The 24,513-nt window shown below is 50.6% G+C and overlaps 1 protein-coding gene across 2 annotated transcripts; it reads right to left on the reverse strand.

Moving 5' to 3' along the window:
• Positions 1-1,297: 1,297 nt before the first annotated feature.
• SUPT6H (SPT6 homolog, histone chaperone and transcription elongation factor) lies at positions 1,298-24,473 on the reverse strand. Of its 2 annotated transcripts, none has more exons than XM_042442484.1 (37): positions 24,319-24,473; positions 19,661-19,858; positions 18,998-19,153; positions 18,786-18,856; positions 18,222-18,417; positions 17,821-17,905; positions 17,273-17,546; positions 17,038-17,139; positions 16,708-16,824; positions 16,204-16,293; positions 15,732-15,874; positions 15,309-15,460; positions 14,789-14,887; positions 14,569-14,698; positions 13,608-13,758; positions 12,957-13,111; positions 12,339-12,534; positions 11,919-12,058; positions 11,719-11,836; positions 11,401-11,477; positions 9,144-9,279; positions 8,646-8,783; positions 8,325-8,492; positions 7,706-7,833; positions 7,413-7,620; positions 7,174-7,321; positions 6,849-6,991; positions 6,505-6,645; positions 6,196-6,391; positions 5,336-5,574; positions 5,127-5,240; positions 4,742-4,866; positions 4,314-4,426; positions 4,007-4,084; positions 3,742-3,908; positions 2,482-2,675; positions 1,298-2,243 (listed from the first exon to the last, which is right to left on the reverse strand). In XM_042442484.1, exons 2-37 carry the CDS (start codon positions 19,764-19,766, stop codon positions 2,057-2,059), a joined length of 5,181 nt encoding a protein of 1,726 aa, XP_042298418.1. In that variant the 5' UTR covers positions 19,767-19,858; positions 24,319-24,473; the 3' UTR covers positions 1,298-2,056. The 2 variants fall into 2 exon arrangements, with proteins under 2 accessions (XP_042298418.1, XP_042298420.1); XM_042442486.1 differs by lacking the exon at positions 24,319-24,473 and adding an exon at positions 23,151-23,173.
• Positions 24,474-24,513: the final 40 nt, after the last annotated feature.

The raw sequence follows: 24,513 nt of genomic DNA on the forward strand, positions 1-24,513 counted from the left end.
AGAGCAAAGGGGAGATGCAGTCTTGGTGCAAACCATTGTATGCCTCACTTCGCAATGCTGGCAATTTGGGGATTGAAGGGAAATTCTTATGGGGGCGATCAGTGCCCTCCTTTTGCCCCCATAGCCACCCCCACCTCTGTTGTCCCTAAAGCTGGCTCCATAACCAGCCCTTTGCCTCCCAAGCTTTTCTGGGCTTCCCTCCACCAGCGATAGATAACACTTGTGATGCTTTAAAAATATATATCCTGCGGACACTTCTATCTCCTCCCTGACACCCCTTTCAGCCCGGCCTTATCTTGCTTGGCTTGGCCTTCACCATTCCTCCTTTGTCCATTTCTGAACCCTGGCCTTCTGCTTCACTTACCCCAGTTGCCCTCTCTTTTTAAAAAGAGGTGTAGTCCAAGTTTCATGGCCTTAGAAAGCTTGCAAAACAGACTGCCTGCAGCTTCTTGCCTTGTAACGCCAACACAGCCGGGTCCTGTGTCCTGACTGAAATGGCTCCAATCCATCCAAATAATAAGGCGCCCAAAATAAGCCTTAACTCATTCAAGGCTGGCTAGCAATTCAAAGCACAATATTGCAGCCTGGCATGTGTGTATATGGATGGCTGGGTGTCTCTGTGTGTGTCCCATTGGTCCCTTGAAAGGCATTTAGGGGTCAAGTTTGGACATTGCTGGAGTACAGAGGGTGCCCAGAGGATAAGACTAGGTTTGAAGCGACAGTCGGGTAGATTTCGACTGAACATAACCAGCTGCTCCCAACTCAGCATGGCCAAATATCTCCTTTTTGAGGTGCAAATCTGGGTACCTGTCAGCTGAGCACATGAACTGCCTGCGCACTCCAGCTCCCATAACCCCCACAGCCAGCTCCGCTGGAGAAACCCCATGCAGTCAGGGAGAGCTAACCAGCATCCAAAGAACAAGCTGAATTTCCAACTACCTGTGAAGCCAAAGTCCCTCATGCCACCCAGCCTCTAGTGATCTGAGAAGTTACTTTTAATGCTTACTCCCCTGCCCCAGCTCCCCAAATCCTTCCCGCAATGAGAGAGGTATAAATCCCCACTTTCCCATCATTCACAGTCAAGTCATTCTGCTTACAAAACAAGCCACCTTTTGAATCTTTCCCCATTCTGGTCCAGAGGCTGGTTCCTCTTCCCAAATCCCAACCTCTTCCCCTTCTCCCTCCCCAAAGGATCACCGACCGACCCCAAAGGCTTCTGGCGTTCTGAGCCATGGACACCTGCCAGGCTCCAGGCTCCCCCCGGCTGGCAGAGGAAAAGAGGAAACCCGGAGGCCGATTCAGTAGAAACACTATTTATTCCCTCGGTTGCTGTTACAAGTGGGCCGAAGTCGGGGGGGGGGAGCATGGGTGGGAGACCCTACTTGGCATTCAAGCCGCCGCCGCCACACACTCCACCGCACTCCAGAGCTGGCTCACAACAGCGGCTGTTGTCCCAGAGTTCGGCTCTGCAGCCTTTTCTTCTCCTTTGGCTCCTCTTTCTTTTTTAAAGGAATACAACTGAATAAATATTGTCCCAGAGAGTGCCAAAGAAACCGAGCTGATGGCCGCCGCCGCCGCCGCGCTCTCCTCCCACAAAAGCCCCCCCGATACATACAACGCAAAGAGAAGTGGAGAGAAAGAGAGAAGGAGGCACACATACAGCCACACTCACAGAAAAGGCCGGCCTCTCCCCACCAGACGCTGGCAAAGTCCTCCCCGTCCTCCAAAACCTCATTCCTGCCCAGAGGGAGCAGCCCGGACCCAGCAGGAGGCTTGAAAGAGAGCCTTGATCTGGAAACGGGGGGGAGCTGGTCAAGTGGACACCCGCCGTGAGAGCAAAGCTCAAAGCCAAAATGGGGGGCCAGTCTGTAGGGACCCCGCCAGAGACGGGGTCTGAAGTCTCCATGGCACCCAGAGAGCGCTGCCCAGCGTCCCTTCTCAGAGAGTTTTAAGGGGAAAACAAAGCAAAACCAAGGCAGATGGAGCGAGGCGGCTCTCTGGCAAGAGCACAACGAGGCGGTCTCCGTTGGCTCTCCTGGCGGCCAGGCAAGGAGGACTACCGGTCCATCTCATCCAGAAGCGGGGTGGCATCTCCAGCCATGGACATGGGGGTGCTCTCGATCATGGGACTGGGAGAAGGGCGAGGGGTCAGCCGCTGCTTCTGCTTCCGGCGCTCAGCCTCCTTCTCCTGGAGCCACTGTTCGGCCATCTTGCCCCAGTCGATGGCGGTGTGGGTGCTGGATCTGGGCAGACAAAATGGGAAAAGGGTGAATGAAGGCCAGGAAAAACAGCTCCTGGGCCTGGGCTGGATGCTTACCTTCCTAAATTTTCCACTAAGTCATGGAAAAAAACCCTCTGCAGGTTGTGTATGATCTAGTCCCCCTTTCATATATGCACGCGCATATGGGGTGTTCCTTCCAAAAACTCCTCATTCTTTTACTGCCAATGCCAATGCCCCCACCACCCCCCATATGTACTTACTTGGGTTGTGGCTGCCTTTGACTGGAACTGGAGGAAGGCTGGGACGGCGGCTGGGACTGGGTGGACTGGGGGGTGGTATTGGTCTGTAGCTGGTGGTACTGGGGCGTCGTGATGGGCTGGCTGGGGGTGGTGTAGGAGTAGCTGGGAGTCAAGAGAGGGGTAGCCACTGGCTGCTGAGCAGGAGTTGTGAAGACCTGAAGTTTGAGAGACAGAAGACACACAGGTCAGTTGCAGGAACATGAATGTGGTCAGAGCCAGAAGCGCATACACAGAAGCAGCATCTCCAGTCAGGCGTTCGGGAATTTTTGCTGGCACCAGGGCAAAACCTTAACAGCTGCCCAGAGGAAGCATCCATTTGTGTTTGGTCCAAGAAGACTTATTTATTTCATTGAATTTATATCCCAAGATGGGACTCACCCTGGAAAGACTGGCACAGAATTCGCCCACTCACCCACTTGCAGGCTTTGGGGAAGGTGACAGGGAGAGTTGATGCCCTTCCTTTCTGTCCACCAGAGTTTTAAGAAGTTTCCTTTTTTATAGACTGCAAAGTTTCGAATCACATTCTAGGGGTTCTGCTTACTTTTTGCTTTCCGGCTATGGAGACAGAGCTGGGGGCTGCTCCCAGTACATTCTCCCCCCTGCAAGCCTGCCAGGCGATTAGTGGGCTCACCTCCTTCAAGCCCTCCTTGTCGGCTCAGCACATTCTTCCCTCACTAAGCCCTTGGGCTGGCAGCTTAGTTGCCCCTTTCCCTCTGCACTGCCTGCCTCCTGAACAAACCCTTGAGATGAAGTGGGGGGGGGGGGAGAGACCCACCAGCCTCTTTGACTGGCATCACCCCTTGGCACCAGCTCTGCCAAGTGGGCAGCTGGTAAACCTCAGGGGGAGAGAAGAAGGAGAACCAAAATCTAGGAATTATGGAGGGGATAAGCAATGGGGGTTCAACTCCTGGAAGTTGGTGGAATGCTGGAGGCAGGAAACCAATGCGTGTGAGTGGGACTCACATATTCATTCCAACCCTGGATGAGACCAGGTAGTCCAGTCATATCCCTAGTAATACTGGGTCCCTAGCTGAACCACCAAGCAGAGTTTCTCAGATGCCCACGGTGGGCCCTGCTATCCAGCTGACGCAAGGACAAAGCAGGCTTCAGCCTAGCTAAGGAAGCCACCCCCACTAAGGCCTCTGCAGTGGACTATGGGAAGGCTATGGGATCCATCCACTGGTACACCTTCCCTCCCTCCCTGCCTCCCCATTCACGTACATGGTAAGCACTGCTTCCACCACCGCTTCCCCCGTAGCCGTACTGACTGGAGGCCCATTGGGCAGGGGTGGCGTTGGGGTTCTGCCCCTGGCCTGTCACGGCAGCGATGGCACTGAACATCTGGGAGGTCATGTTCTGCGGGAGGGCATTGACAGCCCGGGTCAAATCTGCAGGAAGAGGAAGAGCGAGAGAATGTGAGAGCGAGCACACCAGGGAAGGTGGGAAAGGGAAGCAGTGGGTGCGTGACAGACACAGGGCCACTCACCTGCCAGGTTAATGTTAGCCGGAGTTGCGTTGAGAGAGGCGGGCGTTCGAGTCCGGCTGCTGCTGCTGGGGGTGACTCCTGGGGAAGGGAAAAAGGCAGAAGAAGATCATAAGGCGCTGTGACAGTCAGCTTAGGGCAAGTCAGTTGGCATCAAGCAAAATGGCACTCTGGATGAGACTGTCACCTTAACTATCATCAATAAAACACCTATAGCAGGGGGTGGGCAACTGTGTGGGGGTTAATTTTCTACATTGTGCATTGTTATAGCAACCAATTTTATTCTGTAATCATTGGGACTGAAGCTTACCTGGCACAGGGTCCTGGTAGTGATCTTTGAACCACCGGAAAAGCCCATTGACTGTGGGGAAGATGTGATTCCGGTACCGGAACCCTTCAGGTGTAACTGTGACGTACTCAATTCTGCAGCAAGAAAAGGACACCTGGGTCTGAGCAACTGTTGTCAACTCAACCCCGTCCCCTTAAAGTACTCTAAAACCGTACTACTCAAAAGCAGTGGTAGTAAGCACCCCATCTGTAGAGAGAGGAGTGCCCCCTGCTGCTCCATTTCACAGCCAGTAAAGTGTCTGTGGTTGGCCCCCAGGTATAAGGCAGCTTCCTATGAGAGGGAACAGGGCCTGGTTGGGTGCAGAGAGAGGGGCAGGAAGAAGGGTGGGAACCCCACGGGTCAAAAACCGTCATCGTCCTCTCTTCGAAGTGCCCCAGGCCCAAACCCACCTTGGTTTGCCGCGTGGCTGGTAGCCCAGCAGAAATTTGCCAGGGAGGTCTTTGCAGGCGCAAATGAAGTAGGGGATGAAGGTGGGCTTCTCCTTCTTGGTTTTGATCAGGAGCTCCTCCAGTTTCTAGAATGAGCGCAGAAGGGGAATGTGACAGAACTTGCTTTAACTGCTGCTTCTCCTCCTCCTCAGCACAGGATGGGCTTGGAAGGTCAACCCTTCACCAAGCTGATGCCCACTCTGCCTACAGAGCAGGCTCCCTCAAATGGGCACTCCCAGGGCAGGCGGGATGGGAAAGGGGTCATGATTCACATCCTCCTTCAAGGGGACACTCTGAGGCTGTTTCCCAGGGGTTTCTCGCTGTCGCCTTTCCCACTAGCACTCACCTTCCTGTCTCCCCCGTTGCAATCCTGGTAGTATTTGTGGCTGAGGAGGTCTCTTGCAAAAGACGCCATGGGCTGGACGTAGCGGGCCACGATCTCATCCAGGTCCTCAAACTCCTGGGAAGGCAAAAACGGGGAGAGATCACCCAGGGAAGCAGGCTGGGGGGGGGGGTCAAGAACGATTCCCTGCCTTCCTATGCCAGCGGACTCACCTCTGTGTTGATCCAGAGGGTGGAGCCCAGGCTGAAGGCGTTCTCCTTGCCTTCCTCCCGCACGTCCACATGCTGGTAGATGTTGTCGGAGACCTTCCAGGTGACCGTCAGGTGGTTCTCCCCTTTGCTGCTGGGGCGGATGATGACGTCCCCTTGGTCCATGGTCTCCATCATCTTCTCCGCCTGCTTGAAGTTGATGTTGTGGAAGGACGGGTGGGCAATCACCCGCTTGATGTACGCTGGGGAGGACAAGCAAGCTTCTGGTCAAATGGCACCCCAGACCTCTTCTTTCCCCAAGCTTTAAGTAAGGGAACAAGAGATGTGGAGGCCGGGGGAAGTGGTGGAGGGGAGGAAACATTCAGAGAAACATTTTTGGAAGCGTTTTTCCACTATTAAAATATGCTTAAAAATGGGTTAGGATTACCCCTTGCAGTCCAGAGAGTTTATTGGCCTCTGAAGCCACTCGAACACATACACACATTGAAGAAGCCTCCAAGTTTTACCCTCAACCTATCTATGGGTCACAGCAAAATTCATAATTCTGGCCCCAAACCTGACCTCTACTTATACATGAGGTTGAATTATAGTTGAGTATATATGGTATATACTATTATTTACGGGACACAAGAATTGCTTTCCTGATGTGAATGGCTTCTGTTTTTACTGTTGTTTTTAAAAACCAGCTCCTCATAAAATGAAAGCAGAAAGGTTTCTTACAATGCAGGATCTTACAGCGCTGTTTGCAATGAAAAATAAAATGTAGAAAAGTAAATCCAATTTGTACTTAAAAATGCCCCCCCCCCCCATGTCTTCAAAATTTCTGGAAGTGTCATATCTCCTGACAGCCGGGAAGGACTCACTCGTTCGCTGCTGTTTCCGCTTCAGCTCTTCCTCCTGCTTGTGGTCAGCGGCCTCGGCGTCAAAGTCGTAGTAGGTGTCCTTTGGCAGCTTCCACTCATTGTTCTTGTCCATTAAGTCTGTTGTTCGGCAGGTCAAATCGGCACTAAATTTCTCAATGTCTATCTTCATGATCCGGCAGTGGACAGTCATCCCCACCTGAAGAAAGGACGGGATGGACAGTCAGCGAGACTGAGGTGTACAATAAATGCACACACAGAGGAATCCCTCCAGGCCTGGGACTACACCCAGTTCCTGACCAAAACACCTACTTTGACCCTTTCCTCTGGACGCTTGACCACTTTGTCGCTGATGAATTTGGTGGGGACAAAGCCTGACACCCCATTGTCCAAGCGCGTCTTCACCCCAATGGCCTGGCCGGGACAGGAGCCGCTGTCAAAGTGGTTCCAGACCTGGAGGGAAAGCAGAGCAGAAGGGCATGCCAGGGGGAAACAAAGGAAAAGAGACCCTGCAATCAGGGAGGGATGAAATGTCAACAGTGGTGCCCACTGAAGAAGACTGCCAGCTCAGTCTTGGCCGACTGGAGCAACCAGAGACACCCCAAAGGCAAATGCTGGGAGATACGCAGGGGAGAGATGCTACTGTAATCTGTTACCTCGCTCAGTTCTGGGAAGTTGTCTTGCTGGCAGAAGGGGCACTGCCACAAGCCGGTCTCGTCATTCCGGATGGCTTGGTCATAGCTCTCCCCTTGCGGCCGCCGGTGGGCTATTCCTGTCACGTTGCAGATGATCAGTTTACCTGGAGAGATGGGACAGGAAGGAAGGGGTGTTTTGTAACTCCATGCGTGATGGAGAGATCTTCTTCAAAGTCAAGATTCTGTTGCCTGTTTCTACACTGACAGGGAACACTCTTCCAGCCTGAAGTTCACAAAAAAGCATTTCCTTTCCCCTTCCTCTTGGAAAGAGGAGATTTCAGCCCACCTATGTAGAAAGTCTCTGGTGTTTCTTTGGTCAGCATGTTGAAGACTTCTTCGGAGTTGGGAGAGCGGTAGGGGTTCCGCAGGTCCTTGTAGCGGCAGCTCAGCTCGGCCCGGATGTCATACAGAGTGATGTGTTTGTCACCGTAGCCCTGGGAGGGAAAAAGCAGCAGTGAAAGAAGGCTGGGAGGGGGAAGGTGGAAACACAGATAGAGCCTCCTCCGGGATTCCAGTTCCCCTGACCTGTCTCTCCAGCTCTTCGGCAAAGGCATCGAGATCCAGGTCCTTCAGACGCTCTGGGTTTTCCAGGATCTCTTCCAGGGCACCGGCCGGATTGGCATCCTCGGCTGACTCATCGTACTCCAGGGCGTCAACGGCCATCTTGCGGGCCCATTCATAGGTCTCAGGGTGGACCCGTGATCCGTCAAGGACCTCAATGTAGGAATCCGTGCTAAAAACATTGAGAACCTGATGTTAAAACGGGAGCTTCTTAATCCGCCTCCCCAGGGTCACCCTTCTGCCACTGATCCACCAACCTGTCGCCCAATGAGGCTGTGTCTATCTTGATGAAACCGGCACAGTTGATGAAGACTTTGGGCCCCATGTGGCACATGGTGACCAGTTGGGTCCGGTTCTCCAGCCGTGTATTGTTCTGTTTCAGGATCTGAGAGAGAAAGCAGCACAGAGGTTGGGGCCTTTGGAACATTACAGAACCTTCTATTTGCTGAATTATTTCAATGTTGGAAATGCCTCCTCTCACTGATCTGAGAATAGAGAAAGAAAAGGAAGCGTGGGGCAGAGTGGCTCGAATCTGTCCCATTAAGCTGATTGTTAACTGGGGGTCCTACAACTCCCTTGTTGCCTCACCTCTATTGGCTGCCAACCTACTTCTAAGCACAATTCAAACCTATCAAGCCCTATACAACTTGGGTCCAGGTTACCTGATGGACCACATTCTCCTGTATAAGCCTGCCCCTGTTTTCATATCTTATGGGAGGCTTAGCAAACCTCCAACCCACCACCATCATTGCTGTCACCCTAGACTTTGTGTGAAGGTTCCAGGGCTGGCAATGTCAGGAGGAACTGAGGGGTTTTGCTTGCTACTAACCCCCCTACAGAAAGAAAGAAGCCTGCAGAGAGGCAGGAGGCACTTACCTTGAGCAGGTGGGTGCCCTTTCGAGGTCCGAGGCCACAGACGTACTGCAGAAGGGCCTGGCTGTGTGGGTGGGCAATGGCCCGGTTGACGTCCACCCCCACCTCATTCACCTGGTTGATGAACTCGCAGTACAGGGCATTGAGCAGGTCCTCTTTCACCACATGCTCCTGGCCAAGCAGAGGAAGAAACACAAGACAACAACACATTTGCTATGCAGGCCAAAGTGGAGGTGTCAAACTGCAAAGCTGAGGAGAGCCACCACTACCTGGTCTACACCAGAAGCCAGAGGTTGTATCTTGGCAAGGGCACTTGTGGGTTACCTGTAAAGGGTGGAGCTTGAGACATAGGATGTCCTCATCTGAGCTGCAGACCTGGGCAAACTCGACCAGCGGGTCCTGGATGCGGCGAGCCAGGGAGACGGCCTGGCGCAGGACTGGCGGGTAGTCCCGGAACTCAGTCTGCAAGAAAAAGAGAGGAGGCCAGAGGGATGAGCGGTCGGAGAAACCACGAAAGGGACAACCCACAGTTAAGAGGAGGAAGAGCTCCAAGCAGGCGACAGAAAACCAATTGGCATTCCCAAGCTGGTCTCTTCTTTCCCACCCAATGTTGCCCATTGCCTTTTACGTAAAACCAAAATACAACCTACAGTAAAATATGTCACGTTCCTACAAAAAATGAAATGAAAATGAGGAAAGTAAGTTTGGAGCTAAACCAAAAACATTATTTAAAACCCTACTATATTAAATACCCTCAATGTACCAGACCCCGTCTGATCTTGGAAGCTAAGCAGGGTCAGGGAAAGGGGGCTTCCAGCTCACCTCGGATTTCTTGCTGTTCATGTAAAGTGTGGCCAGTTCATTGTCCACCAGTTCCACCCCGATGGAGGAAAGCTGTTGCCCTTGGTCCAGTTCGTGGGCGATGCGCTTCACATCCTCCATCAGCATCTGGGCATCCCTGAGAGATGGGAAGAGGAGGAAAAGAGACAGAAATGGGGATTTTTGTGGACACTGAGAGGACCCCACCATTTATGCCCCTCCTAAATCTCAAGGGTGCTTGTGCCCAAGGTGACATAAAGCACTTGCTAAAAGTCAAGCGTTTGGTACTGCTGATTCTTTTCCTTGGAGAAGGGACTTGGGCAACAACAAGGAAAAAGCCAAGAGGTTGGAAAAAGTTCCTTTTTTTGGACAACAAAATCTACCACCCACCAGCCTAGTTCAGATGGTTGTGCTTGAATGGGACTGTGGCTTTAAAACATGTTCCAGTCTGTTTTGTGTGTCTTTTTCGTCAGGCGTTTTACATTCTAAAAACTGGGGAGTGGGTGGGATGGATGTGTGCTGGCAGCCTCCAACTGCAGTGGGGTTTGTTATTATTATTATTATTATTAACCTTTATTTATAAAGCGCTGTAAGTTTACACAGCGCTGTACATCAATTTTTTTAGTCAGACGGTTCCCTGCCCTCAGGCTTACAATCTAAAAGACACGACACAAAAGGAGAAGGGAGTGGTGGTGGGGAATAGGATCAGGTCCAGCAGATCTTTTCCACCTCCGAGGCCTGGACCAAGGCAGATGGACTGGAGGAAGGGCTTGGCTTCTTGATGGATGGTTAGAAGGAGGCTTCCTGGGTCAGAGAGGGTCTCACCTCTGGGAATGCTTCTCTAAACAATATAGTCTTTAATTCAGTTTTGAAACTGGGCAGAGAAGTGATGAGGTGTGCATGTGGGGGAAGAAGGTTCCAGGAGTAAGGGGCAGCAAGCGAGAAGGGACGAATTCGGGAGGGGGCAGTGGTAGTCCTACATTGTGACAGGAGACCCTGACTACCAGAGCGGAGGGTGCGAGTAGGAATGTAAGGAGAAAGAAGGTCAGATAAGTAAGGAGGGGCCAACCCATGGAGGGCTTTGAAAGTCAGTAACAAAAGCTTGTACCGGATGCGAAAGGGGAAGGGGAGCCAATGAAGGGAGGATAAAAGAGGAGAAACATGGTCAAAGCGGCGAGCGGATGTGACAATACGGGCAGCTGAATACTGGACAGATATTAAAGGATGGAGGTGTGAAAGAGGAAGCCCTGTTAGAAGGAGGTTACAATAATCTAGTCGCGAAACCACTAGGGCATGGACTAGAGTCTTGGCAGTAGAGATTGAGAGGAATGGACGGATCTTGGCAATGTTGTGGAGAAAGAATCTACAGGTCTTTGCGGTGGCCTGGATCTGGGGAATAAATGACAGAGAAGAGTCAAAAATGAAGCCAAGACTGCGGGCTTGATGAACCGGTTGAATAGAAGTGTCGTCAACAGAAACAGAAAAGGAATAATGAAGGGTGGGTTTAGGTGGAAAGACGAGAAGCTCAGTCTTAGACATGTTGAGCTTCAAGCGCCGAAGCCGCATCCACTGAGAGATGGCAGTCAGACAAGAAGAAACTTGCTGTTCAAGCCCCGTCGAAAGGTCAGGGGTGGAGAGATACAGCTGAGTGTCATCGGCATACAAATGATAGGAGAAACCAAAAGAACTGATGAGTTTACCTAGAGACAGTGTGTATAGAGAGAACAGAAGGGGACCCAAGACAGAGCCCTGGGGAACTCCAACAGATAGCGGAACAGAGGATGAAGTCTGACCACCCGTGACCACTGCAAAAGATCTATCTGACAAGTAAGATTTAAACCAGTCGAGAGCAGAGTCGGCGAACCCAAGGTCAGAAAGTAAATCGACCAGGAGACAGTGATCAACAGTGTCAAAGGCTGCAGACAAATCAAGAATGAGAATAGAGTAGAGGCCGTTTGCCTTGGCCCGCAAGAGATCATTTGAGATCTTGGTGAGGGCTGTCTCTGTAGAGTGCCGTGGGCGGAAGCCAGATTGGAAGGGGTCTAGGATGGAGTTGGCTTCAAGAAACTTAATACAGCGAGAATAAACGACCCGTTCTAGGACCTTAGAAAGAAAAGGAAGAAGAGAAATTGGACGATAGCTAGACAAAGAAGAGGGGTCGAGAGAGGGTTTCTTCAGAATTTGTGTGTGTGTTTTGAATCCAGCATCCTACCTTCCATTGATAAATTCACATACACACAAACCCCAGCTCCAGGCTCACCTGTTCTCTCCAGCAATCGTGACCACGTGGGGTTTCTTGCTGAGTAGGAACTTCTTCAGTGTTTCAATATCCTGAGCCTAAGGAGCAGAGAAAGGACATTATAAAGGACCACCACTGATAGACTGATAGAACTGAGGAAGGGTTACTAGCACTGTTCCCCTGGATCCACGGCCCAAGGCAGCTGCCTCATTCTTATCTTACAGAGTAGCCAGGTTTCAAAACAGCAGTAAGGGACAAGTGGACTAGTAACAGTTGGGTGCAGGCTTTGCATTCCACAGATGAACTTGGGGCCAGGTGGGAAGACAGCCTCCGCCTCACCTTCTTCTCCCTTTCTTCTTCCCGCCAGGCGTTCCTCCGCTTGGTGAAGTGAGGCAGGCGCAGGAAATCCGTCACCTCCCCTTCCCCGTTCACAAGGGCACAAAAGACAGGGTGGTCTCTGCAAAGGAAGAAGCCGATTTGGTCAGAACGGGAGAGATCCTGGGGGGCTCTCAGGAGCTGGTATAGCCAAACCCACCTACCTGGCAGAGGAGAAGGCGATGCCCAGCACACGGATGCCTTTCCCTTGGTTTTCATCCATGAAGTCATCGTCTTCTTCCACCTGCTGGTCCGGGCGATAGGGAGCCACTTTGAGCCAATTGGACAGCTTCCGGCTGCAGATCTAAAGGAAGGCAAAGGGGGGAAAAGATAATCAAAATGCTGCTATTCTCTGAAGCAGAGAGATTTTGTGGGTGCCAAAGGCTGCCTCCCTCTCCCAGGTCTGAGCTAGGAAGAGTCACAACCAACATTTTAGAACTCATCTGCTACAATTCATTGGGAGCCAACTCTCACTGCCCCATTAATGGAAGCCAACTCTCAAGACATCCTGAAAGCACCCAGCTGGGAGAGGGTCAGGTAGGCCAAGTCCAGACGCCACAAGGTGGGCATGGATGGGCACTCACCTTGATGACAAACTCCTTGGCTTCCACCAGCAGCTTGTTCTTCAGCTCCTTGGCCATCTGCGGGTAGAGGAACTGGTTGAGGGCCCTTTCGATGGCCAAGGTGCGCTGCCGGTTCCACTCCTGCACCTGGTGGCTGAACTCATCGCGGTAGTAGAACTGCTTGATCTCTTCGAAATAGGTCTGGTCACTGCCGTAGCTGGAAAGGGAGAAAGAAAGGGTGATATGGTGGCAGAACTGCTCCCTCATGGCTTGGTCCCAGGGGCTGGTGAGATGCCCTTTTTGCTTTCCAATTGCCACTCCTGTGGCTTCTGAGGGAGGGAGGAATGGCCAGCATATGCGGCACCTAGTCCCCTTCTCCTGTTTGAGTAACTGCTTGCAGGGAGCCCTCTTATTGCGGCTGTGTGTGTGTGTGTGTGGCTTTATTGCACTTTAAATTTTCTGTATGCCTTTGAATGGTTTTATACTGTTGATAGCTATCGTTTTAATGTGATGATTTTTAAAATGATGCTCTAAATGTTACTGTCAAGGTTTTGGCTGAATCTTTTCATGAGCTGCCTTCAATCTCATTCGAGGAGAAAGGAAAGATATAAATGAAAGGAACAAACAGCATTAACCAACCCCTCAACGCCCTTCATGTCGATGCAGATGTCAATGGCAAGGAGGCCCTCGTCTTTGGCCAGGCATATCTTCAAGAACTGGTCATCCCGCAGCTCCTTGACTGGTTTGTTCTTCAGGTACTTGAAGGTGTAGGCATAATGGCCCTCATCGATATCCTAGAGAAGAAGACAGCAACAGGGGTCTAGTCGCTTCTCTTTCTTAAGGTACAGCAACACAATCCACCTACTGTCACCCCCTTAAGAAACATCCACAGAGCAGGTTGTGCTGTTAAGGGCTGTTCAGGGGGGAACAATCCACTTACAAACATTAAGTTAGAATGGTTAAAAGTGCATTAAAGCCTCTTACATATTAAGAACCAACACAACTGTTGCATGACTGCAACCAATATTTGCTTAGAAGGCTGGCTTTCCAACCAGAAAAAATTATTCTGCTCATTCCAGCCACTTAAGCCACCAATCCCATGGCAAGGATGATGTTGTGGGCATGTTAACACCCATCATCCCACAGGGCTAGCTAAGGCTGATGGAAGCTGCAGTCTGACAGCATCCAGAGGATTGCGAGTTCTTTCATCCTGCTTCACAGCAAAGCCATGGGTGACCCCCAGCTCCAAGTCACGTCCCTCAACCTCAGCCCCAGGGAGAAAATGGTTACCTTTTTGCCCTTCTTGGTTGGGGAGACGTTGATCTTGGCCCTCTCCTGGAAGGTCTGGCGCAGCACCTGCCGGACCAAGGGCTCCCGGGCAATCTGCAGGGCCACCATGTAGCAGGCCCCTTCCAGAACGGCCTCAGGGTTGGGGAACTGGCTGCAAAGATCAGAGGAGCAACACTGAGTAAGGAGACTATTGCAGGACATAGGTAAAGGTAGTCCCTTCACATGAATGTTAGTCATAACTGACTGTAGGGGATGGTACTCATCTGTTACTAAGCCAAAGAGCCAGTGTTGTCTGAGGATTACTCCAGTGGTCATTTGGCCAGTATGACTGCACTGAACGCTGTTACCTATCTATCTACTTCCATTTGCATGCTTTCGAACTGCTAGGTTGGCAGAAGCTGGGACTAGTGACAGAAGCTCACCCCATCATGCAGCATTCAGGCCTCAAACTGCCAACCTTCCGATCTTCCGAATTGGCACCTTAACCTTTAAGCCACTGCATCCCTAACACTGCAGGACATACTGAGGCAAATCAGAGCCCCATCATCCAGGGCAGGGGAGGTGTACTTTTCTTAATGTAACAGAAACCCTGCAGCCACCATGACACAGGATTGTAGCAGTTGTCCAAAAAAGTAACTTTGCCATGCCATGATTAATACCTTGATGTTCAAAGGGTAGCTTCCCCATAATGTGGCAGTTACATCAAATGTAAAAACTCACATAAAAGATATTTCTAATTGTAAAAGCATATTCACACTGTAGAATTAAAGCACTTTGACCCCACTTTAACTGCCATGGCTCCATCCTACAGAACCCTGGGATGTATCGTTTCGTAAATCGCCAAGACTAAAGCTCTTGTAAAACGACAAATGCCAGGACTCCATAGGATGGAGCTATGGCACTTAAAGTGGTGTCAAACTGTGTAGATGCACATACAATATGAGGGCAGCACCCTCCTCACCTGCAGACATAATCCTTTGCCAGCTCCAAGGGCTCTGCTGGGAATTGCTCCGTCTCGTGGCGCTGATAACTGTCCCGCAGGTTCTCACCAAACTGCTCAGGCGTCAGCCCAAACTTCTTTGCCAGGCCGTCTAGGGGAGGAGGGCACAGCCGTTAGCAAGGGGGAGCTGATGAAGAGGGAACTGGGTGGGGAGACAAAAGAACCTGGATGCCAGGCTCACCTAGGCCAGCCGCCTGGCAGATGGTGTACATGTCCCGACGGGAGGCCTGCTTCAGCTCCGGCCCCTTCTGCTCATCATCTTCAGCATCCTCTCCCTCACCTGAGGAAAAAAGAAAGAGCTGGCCAAATGCAGGACACCCAGAAGTGCTAGGAGATGAAGTCTACCTAAACAAAATGCTCATGGGAGGAAGAAGGGCAGAGATAAAGGGAAGTGACTGAAAGACATGGCACGAAGCAGAGTCTCTGCCACCAGGCAGATGGGTTTAGGAGTCCTCATCAGCATCCATTATGGCCAAACTTTAACAGCTGTCCAGGGTTGTGAAAGAGCTAGCTTGTATCAGTGGCCTGGTTGGACATTATTATCTGCAAATCTAAAGGTGCGGATGGGAAATTCTCATGCCTGTCAGTCTCCTGGTTCTTGAAAAGAACAAGCAACAGCTGTGAGACTATTATATGAAGGAGAGAAGGGAAGATAAGCATGGGTCAAGGAAAGCGTTTACAAACTCTGTGGATCACCAGACCTTCCTCCTCCTCGCCATCCTCCCGGACTCGCTTCTGCTTCTTGCGGTTGGCTTTCGCTGCATTCTGCATCTTGGGAATGTCTCGGCCGTAGTAGAGGAGGAAGTGGTTGTAGACGTCCTTTAACTCATCCATGGACTGGACATCCTTCAGCCTACAGAAAGAACAGATTGAAATAGCACAACAGTGGTGTTATGGGGACAAGGACCATAAGCCTCTTAGGAACCCCAGAAGGCCAGACCTGTCCCTCCTTGAGAGCCAGATTCCGCTGCACTTCTGACAGCTGCTCATGACAGACAGATAGCTTCATCCACGAAAGCGGCCAGTAAGCAGGAAGGCTTTGAACTGTCCCCAAAGCTGTTTGAGAAGGACCATTGGCCCACTGCAAAGTTTTAGCTGGATGAGAACCAAGGAACAGACAGTACCTCTCCATGTCAGTTGTGTCCAGGGCTCTTATTCCATCAGCCAGAGGCTTGTCTGGATCAGCTGAGATCTGCTCATACTGGTAGGCCTGCATCTTCTCAAACAGGCGGGTCAGGTTCTGCTTACGGATCTTCAGCTGGGTCCACTGGAAGAAGGAAGCAGAGGGGAAGCAGTGAGTCTGGGTCACCACCCAGGGGACAGAAGTGGCTGAGAAGTCCACTTCTACTTTGGAAAAGTACTTGGTGGGAACAATGTAACCTATGCAGAAGATGAATTTTTGGGATGTGGGGCTGCCAGACCAGTTGCATTATATGAGAGGGAAAAGGAAGCAGAGAGTCTGCCAGGTTGTTTCTTCTAGATTGTGAGCACTGACAATTGTCTAGACACCTAAAAGTTACCAAACTCTACCTGACCCTGCAGAAAAACCCACAAAATTATGCCCCAGCCAAGACACCTCCAGGGTTGGCACCTCACCTTTTCATCCCACTGCCAAACTCGCCACAGGTCACTGATATGCAGCTCGGGCTCCACATATTCCTTCCTGTAGAAGGCGATGAAGGGAACCTGAGCCAAAGGGAGAAAAAGAGAGACTGAGAGACAGACAGCAGCATTGAATGCAAGGAAGAAGTCCAAGTTATGGAGGGGAATACAGAGACAGTTGGGGGTAACCCTCAAAGGAAGGGTCAAAGAAACAGTTAAAATAGCCATGGCCCTATTTGCAGAGCATTCTTGCAGGCTATGGAGTTGGAATCATGGAGTCGGTAGCCTGACGATTGACATAGTGGTGATAAAATGCCTTGGGCAACCATTTTACAACAGTAACTTTGTCATTACTACTTAAAATATATATTTCCCATTTATGAAGGGATTGGACAGTAGAGTCAGAGTCCAAAGTGTGGCACACCAACTCCGCTGCCCTGTCTCCCTACCATCCCAGCCCTGTTGCTCAACCTTTGGCTCTTCTTCCCAAACTCTCACCTCAAAGTGTTGGTTCCTCATAAAGTTCAGGGCTTCCTTGATCTTCTGGATGGTGCTGGGGCCCTTGCGGCTGAAGCTGCTGCTGGCCTGGCCTCGGTCCAAGTAGTCCGAACTCTCCTGACAAGGTGAGACGGGACACAGAAAGTGAGAGGAAGAGAATTGGCTGCTGCTGCTGCAGGAAAAGAATGTTTGTCACTAATTCCAAAGGAAGCAGCAGAATTACAAGAGCATTTTTCTGTATGGCCACCACAGCTACCCCTGGGTGTGTTTTCTAGTATCTGAAGGGCAACCAGAACTGCTCTCAACTGTGAGTGGCACCCCAGGGCTAACCTGCAGGGAGATGGTGGGCATGGCAAAAGCGTTCCGGTAGATCCAGTCGGCCTCCTCTTCCAACTCGTCATCCTCAGCATTCTTCACAGGGATAGAGCGCAACTGGAAGGAAGAAGACAGTCTATTAGAAAGGTTGGGGAATAACAGCTCCATTTTACAAACAACTAATGAAATTCCAGATGTCTGATGGGCAGGGAGCCAGGAGAGAAGAGATTGATTTGGAGGAGAGACTTACCTGGAACCTTTCAGGCATGTCGGTCACCCGGATCTCGTTGTCCTGATCCGTCAAGTGGCTGCTCTCCAGCTCACTGGGCTCATACATCTCAAAAATGCTGCGCCGGCTGACCCGCTTCTTGGTGGTCTTCTTGGGTCGGACCCGGATCTCCCCTTCGGTCTCTTCAGGCTCGTAGTCATACTCGTCCTCCATCTCCTCGTCGTATTCATTGTATTTCTCAAACTCATCATAGTCAAAGTCTACACCAAAAATCTCCTGAGCTTCTTGCAGGGCTCTGAAGGAGAAAAGAACCAGGGTCACCATGCTACCCAGATTCAGGACAAAAAACGGCATATGTGTGAAAGGCAGGTGGGTCAGTTTCACTTACAAGGTAGGATTTTTTGTAACAAGAGGCGTCAACGACCTAAAAAAGAGTCAACCCAACTTTACCCCCTTAGAGAAAACCAGAAAACATTCACAGCACTGCCAAGAAAAAGCTGTTTCGGTTTGGGAGAGCTTTCCTGCAACTGGGCCTAGGAGATTCATAACTGTGTCAGGCTCAGACTTACGCATCTGTGTAGCCAGGCAGTTTCTTCCTCCATTTGGGCTTCTTCAGGGGCTGCCCATCGTCATCTACAATGAAGTCATCGATGTCTGGAACACAGCAAGAGAAAGAGAGAGAGAACGATCGATCAGTGGTTCACAGGTCTTTTCTCTCAACAACCCCTACATTTTAGCAAATCCCGAGACAAAGCTTTGCTACATACCACTATTCCATCAGGGATGACCTTTTACAATGGTTTAAGTTTACCAAAAGAAGCTGTCTTGTTCCTGCTTTAGATGAGTGCACTATACCTCTTTCCTCCTAAACCTGGTGACTGAATCCTTCAAGGGGGAAACAGAAAGCCAGGAATACTCCTGACCAGAATGTCACCTGGTATCCCCACTCTGCGAATCCCACAGTTCATACCAGACTCATCTTCCTCCTCCTCCTCATCTTCCTCAGCGGCAGCAACGGGGCCTTCCGTAGCTTCACCCCCCTCCTCGCCTTCCCCGTCCTGGAAGATCTCTTCGGCAATGGCCTCCTTCTCATGCTCCTCCTTCCCCAAATCCTCCTCTTCATCGTCCTCATCGTCCGACATCTTCCGTACTCGCCTGAACTTTTGCTGCGGAGAGACATGTTTTGAGGATCACAAACTTTTGAGACTCCACAAATTTCCCAGTGACACAAGACTCCTAGGGACCCCTAGCGCTTTTCCTCCTCCGCAGATGGGGAAGCCTTTAGTTTGAGGGCCACGTTCGGTTGAAGACAGGGCCACATTTCAGGGGTGGGTGGATGGGGTCAAAAGCATATACCCATTTGGGTTTAATTCTCTTCCTAGTCTAGATAGGCGTAAGGAGGGTAAAATGGAGCACCTGGGCCTGGGGTTTGCTAAAGAAAAAGCTGATTTAATGAAAACAATGAGGAGGCCAAGGTGTCTTCTTCAAACTCAACATTAGCCAGGCAGTCACCAATCTGCCAAATGCAACTCACCCGTTTAACTTTGACGCCCAAGTTCTCCTCAATGAGGTCAAAGTCATCATCCTCGAGGCGGTCATCGAAATCTATGGAGAGGTACAAAGTCAAGCCATTGCGTACCCCAGAACAGCGAGGTGGGAGAAGGAAGTGGGAAGAAGAGAAGAAAGAATGGTGCACTAAGTCAGGGTCACTTCCTCAACCGGTAAGCCTCCAGCCCTGTCACTTACTGCGTTTCCTCTTTTTACGACCGACGTCGTCCTCCGAGTCCCCTGAATCGCTGCCTTCTTCTTCCTCCTCTTCTTCCTCATCGTCGTCATCATTAATAAACCCTTTCAAGTTGCCTTGCTCATCCTGGTCGTCCGGGTTGTCATCCTCCTCCTCCTCTGAGCGGGGCAGGAAAACAGACAGACATTGAGACCAGAGGGATGACCGAAAGAGGCCAGCTGCCTTCAGGGAGATGTCAACTCCCAGAAGAGACATTTGGCAGCGGAATGAGCTAGCGGTGGAATATGAGGAACTGGAGCACAACACATATGGTAGCAATGGGGCTGGGGGACGGCTGGCTTGATGCGCACCTGAAAATCCTTACTTATGTGCGAAGGTATATGTAAAGGGATCTGGCCCTCTTCCCTTGTCAAATTTCTGATTACCTCCAGTCATTTAAGACATTCTACTTAATACATACCCATGTCTTATATGTATTTTAAACTGTTCTAAGTATCTTAATATGGTCTTCCGTAATAGCTTTTCTAACTGGTGTATCATGGACTGTTTTAATTGTATTTTATTTTAATCTCATAGCGTAAGCCTCTTGTGCCCCGTATCAGGGGAAAGACGGGATATAAATGACATTTTAAAAATAAACTCAATGCGAAAAGCTAATGACATACCGTCTTCATCCTCCGTAAATTTCTTGGTTGGCTTGGAAACAACTTCTCCTTCTTCATCGTACTCCTCCTCAGATTCCTCGGCTTCACTCTCCACAAAGTCAGACATGGCCGCAGGTGGTTAAGTCAAACTTCCAGGGAAGACAGAGGAGAACCAGACCAAAGAGACGGAGAGGAAGGTCTTCTGAGTTTACAGCCGGCCTGGAGGAAACAAGACCAGAAGGAGAAAGGATCAGGAAGGGCGACTGGGAGGAACAAGGTACAGCGCTGTCAAAATCGTATCGCCATATTGAAAGAGAAAAGCAGAATAATGACAAGGATAATAACTGAGGGTTGGATGGAACAGCCACAGGAATCTGCAAAGACTATTTGGTACAACATTTCAGAATCGTGAAGCTCACCCTTAGAAATGCCCCATGAGGCAGGTTTGCCAGGGCTGAGGTAACAAGGCTTACTCCCATTTGGCAGACAAAGTGCTGAGACACAGAGGGAGCGGTGCAAGAGCTTTGACTTATCCCCACCTCTACCAGCCAGTCCCAATGTGACGGATTCAAACACATGAGGGACCTTCTAGATGCTCCCGCACCCTGCAAGACCGTGCAGTTTGGTCATGGAACCCATGGCCTAAAGAGGTGGTGGGTCTCTTTTTCTAGATGTCTTCAGAAAGAGGCTGACAGCTACCTCTTGTTGAGGATGCTCTAGCTGGAGTTCCTGCCCTGAGCAGGGGGTCAGACTCAATGGCCTCTGGGCATCCCTTCTAACTCTATGCTTCTATATCTCTCTCCTAACATCCCATTCAAACACTCATTCAATCACCAGTCACCCCCAACATCTCATGTTTGTCACTGATGTGGGAGGCAGCCCACTTGCCTACAAAACATACGCTGCCCCTTCTATGTGCTGCTCCCCAAAGAATGTTTATTTTTTCACATCCTGATGCCACCAGACTGCACATCTCCAACGTCATACAAGGACTTGTGGCTTTTCACCGGTACTTTGTTTGCAAGGGTGAACCAGGATGCACCAACCAAAGACCAAAAGGATGAGGCAACACTCAGAAAGACGGCTACTCCATTGGCCAAAGAGGTGGGTGTCTCTCTGGCCCAGTTCCTCGCAACAAGATACCTGTCTGGTCCTCTTGAGTCCAAGTGAGACATCCTTCGCACATCCCAGAACCAGCATGCACCGAAGTCACACTGTGTGTTGTGCCACACAAGCCGGCACTGAACTCACGGCATGCAAACCTCTTTTGTGCGCTTAATAAACAACACTTTGCGTGGCTGCCTGTCTTTCATAGACATGTTTCTGACTAGTGAGGGCCCCTGCCTCTTCTCTCTCGGGTCTCCATCAGAGCAAAGAAGTGTTCCCTCCTGTTCTTGCATTCCCAGAGCCCCATAAGCTCTTTCCCAACTGTGAGTTCCAAAGCCTGCTGGGCAGAGATCTCAAAAAGCCACAAAGCCATTTGGTTTAAATCAACAGGGGACCTAACAAACACACAGCCGCGGAGAAATCACCTGGAAGCAAAACCCAGCCGCTGGAAAACTACAACTGAAATTACAAAACAACTACCTTTTCAGCCTGGCACTGTGATAAAAACAGGCTGAGGCTTGCCATATCTCTCGCTGGCACCTATTTTAATTGGCATTCTCTCAGCCCTGCTTATTAGCCCTCTTATTCCAACACCAATATACCAGGAATATTGTATACAAGGGGTAAATAAAACAGGTCACAAGCATCCCATTTTGGCAACAGTTTTTTCTAAAGAGCAGGGATCCATCCGCACAAGCCGACACATCTCACAATCCCATGCGTCAAGTCTGGGGCAGATGAACGAAAGAGTCTTGCTTCTAGGTACCGTGAGCTAAGAAGGCTGCTTCTAGGGACCTTGTGTTAAAGCCCTGTGGGAATGCAATGCGTTTTATTTTCCTGGTAATGCTAGCAGGGTTCTGCAGCTCCCATGAAGATGCGTCTGAGCCTCCCTGGTCAATGACACAGCCTTCGGCAACAGCTGCAACAGAGACGCACAAAGGAATAAAAAGGCCACTGGAAAGGATCCCTTAGGACCCTAGAAACCAACAGCCCAGCACTCTTTCCTGCAAAGGGTGGAGCTGTTCTACTGCTGCATCAAGAAGCATTTTGGGATCACTGCTGGGAGGGGAGGGATGGAGCCCAGTCACTTCAGACCGGATAGTAAAGCAGCAATCCAAGGCTGGGCGAGGTTGCTGGACCAGTCCAGCCCTACGCTAACAACCCAGTCTCTCCTTGATTTCCCCAAACCAGCCCCATGGACTGGGCAGGGCTTTCAGTTTAGGCCTAATCCCAAACCCCACAGGACTAGGACTCTGTGAGACCAGGGTTCAGCCAGGGAAATCCACTGGCAAGCCAGACTTCCTCAGCCCAAGAGGAAGGCAATGGCAAACCCGCTCTGGACAAAGTCTATACACAAACCCATCCCATCCTGGTGACTTTTTCCAAGATCCTTGAAAAAAGGGGGAACAAACAGGCTTGGGACTATTTAGTATTTACTTAAAACTTGTAATCTGGTTCGGAGTACTTAAATGCCCTAGAAGACCAAAACAGTATGGCATACGTTCTCCATGAGATTAAAAACCGTAACCGAGCCTTCATTTATACTGCAGAAATAACGCGGTTTAACACCAGTTTAACCTCCACGACTCAGTGCTCTGGAACCCAAGGATTTGTAGTTTGTGGTGGCACTGGAGCTCTCTGACAGAGAAGGCTAAATGTCTCACCGAAGCCTGAATCCCAGAATTCCACAGCATTGAGCCATGGCTGCTAAAGCGGTGTCAAAGAGCATTATTTTTGCAGTGCAGAAGCTGCCCAGGATGTAAAACAAGGGGACGGACAATTCCTTCTTCTCCACTGACTCAGTGCAGAGAGCTCTGGAGGTGAATTCGTTGCAGGTTATTACAGTTGACGCCGACGACAAAAATATCACGGGACACATCTCATGCCAGCTTTGTCGGCAACTAGAATATCCATCGCTAAAGGAATTTGTTGTTGTTGTTGTTAAAGACTATGGAACCAAATTAGACCCCTGCTATCCCCAAACAGAAGCACATTTTCAGCCTCTCAGGGAAAAAGCAAAGCACAGGACAGCAACACCAACAATAACAGTACAGCATAAAAGCCATCCAACAGGCAAAGGGAAACAACAACAACAACATAATGAAGGTAATCTGAACTCCTAGCATCTTAGGAATCGCAATGTATCCCTAAAATCCCGTTCCTTGCACCTCTTCTCCATACAGACACAATGTGCAGCCATTGTTACATCAAATGCCGCCAGAGTAAAAAAAGCGGTGTCCCGACATGCCCCTCAAATAAGGGAAGAGAGGAAGCAAAGTGAGAGTAGTGACAATTAGTTGTACCACATTTCGTTGGAGTGGTTTATATTGTACTCTGCCATGACATCTCTCTATGAAGTGTGGGATAAGGATGTGTATTAAAACGCCTCTCTCCCGCTCTTTACCTTGAGATGTATTTCAGACATGTTTGTGAAAAGCCCCACAAGAGCCAAAGTGTTGTTGTGGTTCGAGTGCCGTCCTTTGGCCCCGGAGACCAGGGTTCGAATCCCGGCTCGGAAATGGAAACCCACTGGGCAAGAAGCCACACTCTCTCAGCCTCAGGGGAAGGCAATGGCAAACCCTTTCTGAACAAACCTTGCTGGGGAAAGCTCCCCCAGAGGTTCGCTTTTGGGCCGCCGGAAACGAAACCAAACAGCCAACGGTTATTAAGCTGTCGTAGAATCATGGAGTCAGAAGAAGCCCCAAAGGAGGGCCCTGGCCCAACCCCAACCTGCCATGCAGGAACTCTCCGTCAAAGCACCATTGTCATCACTATCATTGTTGTACGTTCTCAAGAATGCGGACTCATAGGCGCATCTTGACGGCTGTATAGTATTGCGTTTTAACTGTCAGTTTCGCTGCCTTTTAACTGCGTTTCGCCTTTTGCCTGGAGCCCTGAGGAGAGACGGAAAAGTAATACAAGCGTATTCTTATTATAAATATTGTTATTGTTATTGTGTGGGCATTGCGTGCCTTCAAGGCCCAAGACGCACGCTGCAGAAGCAACCCAGTTTGAGACCGCTTTGGCTCAAGGGCAGGGAATCCTGGGAGATGTAGTTTTACGATTGGCTGGATGTCCCTCTGTCAATGGGGCGCTTTGAGGGAGAGTTCCTGCATGGCAGAATAAAGGGGCTGGGCTGGATCTGGGCCCTCCTTGGAGTCTCTTCCGACTCTAGGGTTCTATGAGACATTGAGCCTTAGAAGGAGAGCTCTGGGGCCACAATAAGACTACAACTCCCAGAATCCCCCAGCACTGAGGGCAGTGCGTGGCTTGGAGCCAAGTCCTTTCTCTCTTATGAAGGCGAGGGTTTTCTTGGCAGGGTTTGCTCTTCAGAGGGTTGTCGTCTCCTGAGGCTGAGAGAGTGTGACTTGACCAGGAAAAGCCCTGGCGCCGCCATTCTGGCCCTCAGCGTTATCATTATTGTTACTCTATTACCAAATCTGCCCCGAAGCCCCAAGAGGCCTCTCTCCCAGGCCCACTTCCCCCTCCTCAGGGCCCTCAATCGGGGCGATGACGTGGCCTCCGGGAGTCCCTTCGGAGGCTCGCCAGGCCCAGCCCCGGCGGGGTCTCACCTGGCCTTCGAGGCGGCGAGGAGGAGAGGCTCTCCCTCGGAGGCAAAATGGAGGCCGCCGCCACCGCGGTTGCGGAGGAGCAGACGAGTTCAGGAGGCCGCGGCGGGCAGAGCGGCTTCCGGTGCCGCCCACTTCCGGTCCCGCAGGGAAAGGGAGACAACAATAACAGCGAGGCCGTATCTTTTCTTTCTCACT

Source organism: Sceloporus undulatus, chromosome 11 (genome assembly GCF_019175285.1).
Source record: "Sceloporus undulatus isolate JIND9_A2432 ecotype Alabama chromosome 11, SceUnd_v1.1, whole genome shotgun sequence".
Classification (NCBI taxonomy): Eukaryota; Metazoa; Chordata; class Lepidosauria; order Squamata; family Phrynosomatidae; genus Sceloporus; species Sceloporus undulatus.